This window comes from Alosa pseudoharengus, unplaced genomic scaffold (assembly GCF_046254945.1).
Source record: "Alosa pseudoharengus isolate Yale_2024_CS ecotype anadromous, Long Island Sound unplaced genomic scaffold, YU_APseudo_1.1 YU_APseudo_1.1_scf_6, whole genome shotgun sequence".
NCBI classification, from domain to species: Eukaryota; Metazoa; Chordata; class Actinopteri; order Clupeiformes; family Clupeidae; genus Alosa; species Alosa pseudoharengus.
In genome coordinates, this window is record NW_027468848.1 from 34,588,483 (window position 1) to 34,600,756 (window position 12,274).

General features: G+C 47.3%; 1 protein-coding gene across 1 annotated transcript in view; it reads right to left on the reverse strand.

Moving 5' to 3' along the window:
* The window catches only part of whrnb (whirlin b), a 48,044-nt gene that overhangs the window by 16,581 nt on the left and 19,189 nt on the right, over positions 1-12,274 (reverse strand). Inside the window, exons 4-5 of the mRNA XM_076271367.1 lie at positions 2,324-2,538; positions 1,233-1,269 (exon numbers count right to left, since the gene is read on the reverse strand). Coding sequence (XP_076127482.1) covers positions 1,233-1,269; positions 2,324-2,538 — 252 coding nt within the window. The remainder of the gene's footprint in view (positions 1-1,232; positions 1,270-2,323; positions 2,539-12,274) is intronic.

The window sequence follows — 12,274 nt, forward strand, 5'->3', positions numbered from 1 at the left end:
TGCTTCTCCAACAGCAGACTGCTGGCACCTCTTGAAGCAGCGCAACCTAATGAATTCTTGACTGGAAATGTAAATGGATTCGCTGTTTTTTGTTGTTTTTTTTTCCATTCACGCCATATCTTAATCCATTTCTTGTAAAATATTTCACCCCTAAAACCTTCGCCTAGAACACACAAGACTTAATAACCTTAGAATCCATTAACCGTCTGCCAAGTAAGTGCCAGCTAATCCCTATCTCACACTGCCAGGGTGCTGAAGTCTGTGGATGGTAAACAGAAAAGGCATTCCTTGACATATCATAAAACACTGCGCACAGACCCAGTGGCCATAAAATAAGAATATTTACTGCTGATATCTCGCAGACTGCAATAACCATCTAACCCTGCAGGAAAAGATCATGGCCTGTCTGGCTCCACAAAGGCAAGCTTTTAACCAGATATCAGTCCCAAAGACACGGCAGCAGCACCAGCACCACCATCCCCCTGCTCTCCACACACAGATGTCCTAGACATATCAGCTTCATTTGCATCGCTATCTTAGAGTTAGTGACTGGTGGTGCAGGCAAGGTTATACATCCTCTCTGTTCCCCTGGGAGTCAAACTCATATCTGGGTGTTGCTAGCTCCTGGCTTTATAAACACACACACACACACACACACACACACACACACACACACACACACACACACACACACACACACACACACACACACACACGCACACACACACAGACAGACAGACAGACAGACAGACACACACACACAGACAAACAGACAGACACAAAGCTTATTTCATTTGCTAGGAATGGACATGTACATCAAATCTGACCACAAGAAGCAGAAGGACAAACACTGATGCAGCTGACTGTCTTAATGAAGGGCATCAGATCTCCATGTGCTAGTTTTCCACGCTGAATAGAACAGAGCAATAACCAGTGGGGAGAGAGAGGAGAGGGAGGACAGAGAGAGAGAGAAAGAGAGAGAAGAGAGGGAGAGAGAGATGCTGGGCAAAACTGCTTACGCCTTGAATAATAAAAAGGCCAATAGAATGGACAATGCACACTAATAAAACTGCTGAAGCCATTCTTTTCAAATTCTCGCTGCACTGACTTGTAAGTGCAGACCTGCCACTTAACTGTATTACATACGTTTCTAAGCAGGCCAGTTAACTGTCGGGGAAACAATGTGATGCTTCAAAGCCAAATGGTGCAGTTCAGTTCAGGGTGAGACTCACCTTTCCTGGGGTCAACACTCCACTGTCCACTGGGAGCCTACAGATGATATGAGAGAGAGAATTGGAGGGGGGGGAGTGGAGGAGAGGGTGTGGGGGTGGGTGGAGGAGAAAATATTATGGATTGAAAAAATCAAATAGACGTTAGAGACAGATGGAGGGAGAGACAGAAAGAGGGGAGGGCAAGACAAAGGAGAGAGAGTGGAATAGATGAGAAAACGAGAGTGGGAAATGAAAAGAGAGAAAGGGATGAGATATGAATGAATAGAGGCGCTCGCAAGAAGAGGAGAAGATGAGGGGAAGGAGGAAAGTCAGAGGAGAAAAACAATAAGCATGAGAGACAAACGTATTTGGCTCTGCACCAGCTCTGCAGTTACATTCTCTTGTGGTCGACATCAATTCACCGGCACTTACACACACACACACACACACACACACACACACACACTAGACGTCCGGCCAGCACCCTTACGAACAGGAGAAAAACAAAAAGAGGAACTACACAGGACAGAGAGACCCTGAGTCACTAAGCACTCCACAACTGGTCGAAGGCTATCTGAAGCTAATGGACTGTGCAACAGCGTGAGAGCCTGATGCTACATCTATGGAGGCAGTTGTGTCGCCTACCCCCCAGAGTTCTCAATCAGAATGCCACCATTAGGGCAGGGGGTGCCGGAGAGAGCTGTCAAAGTCTGCCGTCATAATGCCCCCATGGGCAAACCTGGCAGCTTTTCAGTGGCATTAACTTCCCCCAGGTGGCATTAACACAGAGTTACTTTTGGAGAGGAAGTACCAAAGACAAACTCAAGTCTTTTAGCGTGTACACCAAAAAACACAACATACATTTTGAATTCAAGAGCTCTTACTAGTACTGAGACGAACACCTGTCTGGGTGAACATTAGGTTTAAGTGCCCGCTGAAGGTTTTGGAGAAGTAGTGGTTTTACCGTTCATATGTTAAAGCATTTTCAAAGGTGTTAACAAACAGGAGTTATTCACACATGTAGGTATACACACACACACACACACACACACACACACACATAATATAGGGTGTGGACTGCAACCTTCATCTTCAGTGAGACGAGCACTCACCCAGGTATGGCAAGGCTGAAGCCGGCCGAGGTCTCGGCGATCTGACCGCTGGGGATCCAGCGTGTCTCATCCACGATGGTGCGGGCGTGCGGCAGGCGGCCCACCTCTCGGGCAGCCACCTGTAGCTGCTGGGCACTGCGGAGGATGAGCACAGCCTCGTCGTGAGGGATGGTGCGGAAGCAGCGGGCGTTCACCTCCAGGATCTGATCCCCCACCTGGAACAGGGTAGAGAGAGAGAGAGAGAGAGATAGAGAGAGAGGGGGAGAGAGACAGAGAGACAGAGGTGGAGAGAGAGAGAGAGTGGTGGACAGCGAGAGAGAGGGGGAGAGAGTGGTGGAGAGAGATGGAGGGAGAGAGAGAGATGGATGGAGAGAAAGACATAGATAGAGGGAGAGAGAGAAGAAAAAAGGAGAATGTGAGAACCACTCAGCCACACACACATGCAAACAAACACACACACACACACACACACACACACACACACACACACACACACACACACACAAACACACACACACACACACACACACACACACACAAAAACACACAAACCATACAAAATTAAAAGAACATTCCAAATGATCCATATCTTATTCTTGTGATGGTGTTTACTTTGGCTGGCTGTGAGGAGCCGAGTGGTCTCCAGCCCTCAGCCTTGACGGATGAGGCTTCTCAGAGCCTGTAGGTGGACACAGTTCTGCATCATCTCACTGCGCTGACACTAGATGAACAAAAGGCTTTAATCTACTCCAGAGTGCAGACAAAGGAGCACAATCCTCTGCCTAATTAAGCCGAATCTGCTGAAAGGTGATTATCAACGGCGCGCCACGGATCAATGCAACGAGCATAATTCATACAACAGGCTCCACTCTGTTCCTGAGGCTCTGCGAGGACTGGGAGGAATCAGTGGTGACAACGCTGTTGTTTTACAGAGTTATGTCACTGCGGCAAGCGTTGCCATGCCACAATCATCATCATTCAAGGTCCCTGCATTTGCACTCCAGTCAAATGTTATGGTGAGTGGGGAGAAAGTGACGTTGTGAAGGCGGTGGGTTATATTCATTTCCTTGCTCCCACATGCACATCAGGATTAACAATCTTCTCCTTCACTTTTAAAAATGAATGTGTTGAACTGTGTTGTCCCTATCTGGACACAGAGATGTGTTAAAAAAAACAATGCATGTTGTGTTGTTTTCAATGGAAGTTGTGTTATTTTCAACACATATTGTGTAACAAATATCAAAAGCAATGTGTTGGAACTCGGAAACAACACAAAATTGTTGTCCCTATCTGGATGCAAGTTGTGTTGTTTTCAACATATTTGAAAACATGAGTGTTGGTTCTCTTTTGGACATTTTGAGCGTTCGTTTGTCCTCCGCACTGCTTCGTTCCAACAACATGTTCGGTGAACCCGAACAGCATGGCTGCTGGCATGGCAACCGCCCGCCTTGTTGCCGGGAAAGCTCTCTGCCCATCACCAAGTGATCCTTACGAGAAAGCTACAAGCAGGGATGTCGGACAGACTCGGCTTGACTGCCAAGCACTCGTGAACGGAAGAACAAAAGGCCTGCGAGGCAGAGAGGGGAAGAAGACATGGTGCCACCGCAGGTCCAGCAGAGAGATGTGTGTTTTAAACAGACGAGAGAGATAGTGCGCTGGTACATTTCCTCGTTTGGTTCTTTTCCTGGGGAGGCGAGTGGAATGGAGAGAATAGAGGGAAATTGAATATTGACTTTGCCGTGTTTTTCCTGGAGAGTGCTAATGTCGTTTATGCACCTGCATCAGCAGCACGGGGGCTCCATTACTCACGGCTGTACAGTAGGGAGGTCTATGGGGGGCCTGATTTATGACCTACAAAGGCCTCAAGGACCAACGCACCCCCCCTCTCTCATCCCATGTCCTGTCTTACCTCTCTCTCTCTCTCACACACACACACACACACACACACACACACACACAGTCATCCTCTTTCTCATCACATTACACTAACACACATAACACACACACAGAGAGAGAGAGAGAGAGTGATACACACACACACAGAAATGTCTCCCAGTCGCTCAGACATCTGACCGCGCTCTCTCTCTCCTTCTCTCGTACAAGTGCCTACTCCATCCCATGCGCTCATCTGTCTGTTTGTGTCCTTCTGTCTTTCTTCGCCACTCGGTCTGTACTCCACGTCTTTCCATCTGTACTTCGCCCAACCCCAGACTGTTTTCGCTGTCCATCTCTTCTGTCCTTCGAGCATCCGCGGCCTTTCACTGAAGCAGCACGCCAGCTGAGACGAGTACGAGAGTTTCTCAGCCTCAATGCCAACTGCGTTCCACGCTTTTAGAGTAGCCCATATACACTGCCACAGAGTGCTGCCTTGAGTCTTTCATAAATGAACAGAAATGTTCATTTGTCCACTCTTCTGCCTTGGTGTCTTCTCAGGCATAAGAGGTCATGTAGGGATCCAGTGCCCGGCACTTAGTGAAGGGTAAGCAAACATGGTAATGAGATGCAAATGGTGTTTAATTTGGGCTGGTGATTAAGTGGTACCACTGGATCCCTGGGAGGGAACAGGTGCACTGATCCATATGCCGTGTTCCCAGACGTTAGGAACAGAGAGAGAGAGAGAGAGAGAGAGAGAGAGAGAGCGAGAGATAAAGGAGATATATTAAGGGAAGAAATAAAAAGAGAGGGAGAGGTAGGAAAGATGGACAGAGAGAGAGAGAGAGAGAGAGGAAGAGAGGAGAGGAGAAAGAGGAGGCTAATTTTAGTGACCGGAAATGCTCGGCTGGCTTGTGATGGTTTCCAGGTGGCCTGTAATAAAGGGTGTAGAGCCTGAGCAACATTTGGGGGGGGGGGGGGGGGGGGGGGTCAGAGTAGAGCAAATGTGCAAACCCATCGCATCTCCTGCACCACCACCCCCCGCCACCATCACCTCCTCCTCCTGCACCACCACCCCCCCACCACCATCACCTCCTCCACCTCCTCCTCCTCCTGCACCACCGCCCCCCACCACCATCACCTCCTCCTCCTCCTCCTCCTCCTGCACCACCGCCCCCCACCACCATCACCTCCTCCTCCTCCTGCACCACCACCCCCCACCACCATCACCTCCTCCTCCTCCTGCACCACCACCCCCCACCACCATCACCTCCTCCTCCTCCTGCATCACCACCCCCCGCCACCATCACCTCCTCCACCTCCTCCTCCTCCTGCACCACCACCCCCCGCCACCACCACCACCTCCTGCTTCACCCCCCCTAAAGCAACAGCGGCACGTCTCCTGCCACCACGCAGCCATCTGACCACTGGGCGCCTGACCAGCGCAGGACAAGATGCCAGGTGGGCACGGACGGATTAGCAGTGACAGATGAACACGCCTGCGTCCACCGCCAGACAACCCAGGACTCCAGGTGACAGCAGCACGCTTAGTCCAGGGAAGGAGGATAGGGTGTGTGTGTGTGTGTGTGTGTGTGTGTGTGTGTGTGTGTGTGTGTGTGTGTATGTGTGTGTGTGGAGGGGGGGAGGGTGATAACGGAATGGGGGGTGACAGCAGCACACTCAGTCCAAGGAAGGAGGTTGGAGTGTGTGTGTTTGTGTGTGTGTGTGTGTCTGTGTGTGTGTGTGTGTGTGTGTGTGTGTGTGTGTGTGTGTTTGTGTGTGCGTTTGTGTGTGTGTGTGTATGTGTGTGTGTGGAGGGGGGGAGGGTGCTGTCATGGGGGGTGACAGCAGCACACTCAGTCCAAGGAAGGAGGTTGGAGTGTGTGTGTTTGTGTGTGTGTGTGTGTGTGTGTGTGTGTGTGTGTGTATATGTGTGCGTGTGTGTGTGTGTGTGTGGAGGGGGGGGGGGGTGATGAGGGAATAGGGGTGACAGCCATTATACCCAGAGTCAGGTCATGCAGATGGGGACAGCAGTGAGGCTATCAGTCACCTCGGCTCACCCTCTACCCCGGACCATTACACCTGGATTTTTAATTTAGCCCAGCCTTCATTAAAGCAAGAGCGGAAGTCATTGCCCTCGCCAAATGAAAAGGGAGAGCGAGAGAGAGAGTGAGAGAGAGAAATGGAAGGAAAGATTTGAGTTATTAAAACAGACAGCGAGAGGTAGAGAATGAGAGAGAGATTGAAAGAGAAAGAGGGGGATGGGGAGACGTTGCTGGAAAGTGTTGATAAGATGGAGTGCGCTAGGAACCAAATTGACTTTGAGAAACTTTGTCTTGTTCTCATTGCAAGAGGTTGACAGCAGCTATTAAAATATATATTCAAGGACATCCCCAGTGGAGCCTCATCACAGATCGAGAGATCAGCCAGACTTCTATGTGAAATGACTCACGGCAGGATCATCCGAAGCAAAAGTTTGTCACTTTTCTTCATCTTGTATATCTTGTGGTTTATGATGACCATTTGCTGTTTATTTGCTGTTCATTTGGTGAATCCACTTCTCTGTGTGTTTCCAGCACTCAATACTTCCAGTATTTCTAGTCACATAAATAATCCACAAAATGTAAAACAAAAACTGCTGACTGAGAGTGCTGGCTAAGAGAGCAAATATTTTAAGTAGATTGAAATTAACCTTTGATATTTAGCTCAAAGGACAAATGTGTGTGTGTGTGTGTGTGTGTGTGTATTATCCTTCTTTTAATCTGTCAAATGCTCTCTTTCGTTTTTGGGTATATATTTTCATGCACTCACAGACTTTTTTTACCCAACAGTTCCTTTCACCTTTGTGACTGCTTTGAGACCAGACATGGTGTTGTATTCGGAGAGTGAGATCGAGTTAACTATTTCCTTTTGAAGATGTGATGGAGGAAGCCTTTGAAAAGAAGAATCAAAGTATGCAGAACTGGTAGCAGAGGTAAGAGAATGTGGCTGGCAAGCACACACAAGACCAGTGGAGATGAGGTGCTAGAGGCTTTGTAGCAAAGTCAGCCACAACCCTTCTGCTAGACTTTGGTTTTCGAGGACGCTCACTGAAAGGAGCTGTAAAACAGCTATCAGAGGCTGGTGAAAAGGCAAGCCAATGGCTATGGCTGAGGTGCTCACAGACTACTTGGGGTCATGCTGCTACCTGAATTGACTCTGACATGTGCGAAATCTTGCCACTATGTTTCTGGAGTGGTAGTTGCTGGAGCCTGCATCAAGGGCCTGTGTGTTGGTTGGATATGTTGCTGATCCTATCATAAACCCACATCGATGAAGAGGAATGACTGAAGGATTTATGATATTTCTTGGTATGTTTAGTTTAGTTTAGTTTAGTTTAGTTTATTTGACAAACCATTAAAATACATGTTGGTACAAATCATGCATTAAAACAGTGTCAAGGATAGCACAAAAAGTCATAGACTTATTTCCATTGTGGTCCTTGATCTTAACGTCCATACAGTATACAACACTTATAACACATAGCACAACACAACACTTAAAACACATACCCAAACTCATAAAACTACATGACACATTACTCAAACTCAACAAACCCTCACACCCCTACCTACCCACCCACCTGCCTACCTATTCTTGGATTTTAGCTAAAAGCCATTTCCTGACATTCTTTTTAAAACTGTATGGACTTGTGTTCTGTTTGATAAATAAAGGCAGATCGTTCCACTCTCCTGCTCCTGTATAAGCAAATGAGCATTGCCCCATACTGGTTCTACACCTCGGAGGGTGCAGGTTGGCTATGCTAGCCCTAGTCCTATGATTATGAGATTCCCCAGATCTGGAAAAATGGCTATTTAGGTACACTGGGGCCCTGTTGTTAATGACCTTGTGTACCATATTGAGCCTCAGCTGGGTTACTCTGATCTGAACTGGTAACCAGTTGAGCTCCTGGAAATGCCTCCTTCCAATGTGTTCTCGAGGGCCTAGCCCCATCACAACCCTCACTAACCTATTCTGGGAGACCTGCAATTTTCTTTTAAGTGAGGTTGACAGACCTGCTGCCCATGCTACGCTTCCGTAATCAAAATGACACTGCACTAGGCAGTTGGCTAGAAGGCGTAGGCTTTTACTGTCCAGCAGATCGGCCTTTCTGGCAAGAAACTTTGTGCGGGCGTTGACTTTGCCCAGCACCTGTAGCGCCATTCCCTCCCCACCCAAACTTTCATCTAGAACACACCCTAGGTACTTCACTGATGTTTTTGCTGCTATCCTCACAGACCCTACCTCTACTCTTAGCTCCTGAGCCTTCTTTAATCTGGGTTTGGACCCAAATAGAATGGACTCTGTCTTCCCTAGATGTAGAGACAGTCTATTGTCACACAGCCAACTGGTTATTTTGGTGAGTTCCTCTCCTAGTCTACTTTGGAGCGTGTTCTTATCTTTGTGCGAGATGAGCAGGGCTGCATCATCTGCAAATAAAAACAAGTTACAGGAACACGCATCTCTCATGTCGTTATTATAAAGTAAAAATAGCAGTGGTCCTAAAACACTCCCTTGCGGGACCCCGCATACTACTGGTTTGGTGTCTGACATAAAGCCATTAACCTCCACCTTCTGCTCCCTGTCTGTCAGGTATGAGCTGACCCACCCTGTAGCGGTGCCATTCATCCCTATAGCCTTTAATTTATTAAGCAGTAGACTATGGTCTACTGTGTCAAAGGCTTTTTGGAGATCAAGTAAAACCATCCCACACAGTTTCCCTTCATCCATCTCCTTTCTAATGAAGTCATGTATGTAAAGTAAACATGAGTCTGTAGAATAGTTCTTCCTGAACCCGGACTGAAATTCATACAAAAGATTTTCCCTATCAACATATTCTGATATCTGTTCATGCACCACTCTCTCTAAGATCTTATATGTAACGCTCAGAATATGTTGATATGTTGCTGATCAGATCATAGCAACGAAAATAGCAACGAAAAGAAATGACCAAAGAAATTGTCGGTATTTGTTGGCAGAAAACCCATCATAAGTGTGGAGGAGGGTGAGTCTGGGACACCATGATACCACTGTTGAGCCTTCCGGGGGTGTTGTGGGCCTAATGGAAAAGGAAACACTAATGAAGGAAGGTGCCTGCTTAAAGAAATGCTCTCCAAGGCTGTTCTGTTGGTGATGTTTTTTTTTGCCCACAAAGATTGATTTGTTAGTGATTTTTGACGGTAAATAGGCTTAGTTGTTGATTGGGCCGCTTTGTGAAATCCCCTACCTCTAGCACTAGAAATGTTAACAGCTCTCCGGTGTATATGTGAAATGACACCTCACCTTACCTCAGAGCAGCACACCTGATCCCCACAGTCCAGCCCCCCTCTCTGATGGAAATCTACTCAGCTTCCTTCACCTAGCTTCTCCACTCTCTTGTTCGTCCACTTTCTCTCAGGTCAGAGCTGGAGGATGCAAACCCCAAAACTTTTTTTTGTCTTTTCTCACTTTCCTGTTGTTTTGAGGAGGGAAGATTGATGCTGAAAGGAGAGTGTTGTGTTCCATGCCAGCCTCTGGGACAGACTGGTCAAACATTGAGTAATTAACAGGATTGCACAATTAAAGCAAATGAAGAATGTCCTTTTAGTGAGCTTTATTACGTGAATGGCGTGATAGGGCTTCAAAATCCTGCATTTCTCAGTTTCTGTGTGAGTATGTGTGTCTGTGTGGGTATGTGTGTCTGTGTGTGTGTGTCTGTGTGTGTGTGTGTGTGTGTGTGTGTGTGTGTGTGTGTGTGTGTGTGTGTGTGTGTGTGTGTGTGTGTGTACAGTATGTGTGTGAACCGAGAGGAGGAGGAGGCCTGCGTGCCACTCAGCAGTGCGGCAATCCTACTCTCTGTGGGCGATTTGTCAGCCAGACGAGACCCCAGCTGTTGTGTCATCTCGGCCAGGTTCAGAGAGAGACCATCCGGGCTATCAAAGGCCCTCCAGCCAGTCAGCCAGCACAACAAAGCCACTGCAGCCCGGATGAAAGACTAACAGACTGCTCCAGAGGCACGGGAGGAGGGGAAGGCACCGCCACAAACAACCACATCGCCAGTAGTAACAGCAGAAACAATGATGACATGACAAATCCCCTCCCGAAAAGCATTTCCATCCAAACTGAAATTCTTCCAGCCTCCTTCAAGTCTGCTCTTAAAAAACAGTCACTCAAAAATACTTTTTGTATTTATGTTTTCCTGGCTGAAACAAAGTAAGGTTTTGTCAGTGTCGAACTCAAGTAAAGTGTGACTCTCTTGAAGGAATTGAAGTGAAAGAGCTGAGCTGAACTCCAGGTCACTGCACTAGAGATTAACAGCTGACCCTCGCAACTCTCTGCCAGAGTCAAGAGGAGAGAACATGAGCCGATCTGGACATAAGGGCTGGCTGTAGATACCAAGAGGGTGCAGGTGAAAAATGTCTCGGTCTAATTGTGCAGGCAACTCACAACAAACCTGGCAACTTAGGATAAAACTGTCGACCCAACAGAATATAAATGTTGTTGGTAGAGCATTCCAGAATCTTTACCCTCGGATTTCTGCCAAGAATTTCGAATGTCTCTTATCTCTATCTGAGTCAGTTTCATCCATTCAGACATCAAACAGACTGAATCGAGCAGTTATAAAAGCAGAAGAAGAGAGAAGAAAAAAAAGAAAGAGAATAGGGGAGAGGAAAATAAAGAGAGGAATGGTGAAGAAAAAGTTTTCCAGTGAGAGCCAAAATGGCCACCTTCTCTCACCTCATATGACCCAGTCGCTCGGAGAAAGCAACTACGCCATGGAATATTACTGTTTGCGACACTCAACCGGCAAAACACAGTTACTCTTAAAGAGCCATGAACGTGCCTGCAAACTTCAATTACCTCCACCCAGCCAGAACAATGAAAATGGACACATTTGCGCTCAGAAGACGCAAAGGCCTGTCGTTCCCTTCCAGCATTTACCCTTAGTCCGACCTCTCCTCTTGCAAAAGCACCAATAATTCAATTCCATTCCATTTCATTTCCGTCGCACTTTTAGTGGCGGGTAATGCCACAAAGACACCATGCACGCAGAAGCAGGAGCTGAAGTCACCCAGCAGGGGACACAGGCCTCCACTGCATCTTTCATCTTCCTGTCATGAAGCAGTTGCCAAGGTGTCAGGCCCCCATTCAATCTTTCACAGACTATATTTGGATTTACTGAGGGCTTGTTTTCACATCTTTTTGTTGGCAAGAGGTGTGGCAGAGACAGAGTGGCCTGACAGCATGGATTTGGGAGGGCATGTTCTAGCCCTAGACTTCTCACTACACCCCGTTGAGCTGAGACCCTGTTATCTTTGTCGTATTATTCATGTGGAGAAACAATATTTTGGGTGGGTTGGACAGACATATGCAGTATAGTATAGCTGGTATGAAGATAGGACAACCGAGTCAGGACTTGATGGAAAATGTAAGTAATATGCAAGTAAGTGGGCGAATGGATGGATGAGTGAGTGAATGAGTAAGTGAGTGAGTGAATGAGTAACCAAGTGAGAATGACAGCGTGTGCAAGGAAGTACTGCGAGACACAGGTGAGCTGACAGAAACACAGCTGTGGGGAAACCCCCAGACATGTTGGAGACACAAAGGTGACACCAAGAAAGACACAGGGTGATGAACCCCAGACAGGCATGTCAGTGAGCTCAGGTTGGGATTAATGGAAAAATCAATCAGACACTTTACAGGCTGGTGCTGTGCACAATAGCATCTCACAATATCACAATATGCTTACTGAATATTCACAATGCAATGCACTGTACAAATGTACCTTAAAGGTAGAGCATACCTTTCCAGTCAGGTTCAACCGCTTAATTGGTTTCAGTACTGTTGGTGTTCTCCTGCTCTGCACTCTCGATGCAGCTCACATAATTACATTACAGTCCTGGGGCGCGTTTCCCAAAACCATAGTTGCTAGCTAAGTTAGTTTGTTGGTTGCAATTCAATTTCCCATTGCCAACCAACTAAGTTGCTAACAGGTTAGCAACTATGATTTTGGGAACCCCCCCCCCCCCTGGTTGTTGGATCGATCAGATGTGGTTTGAG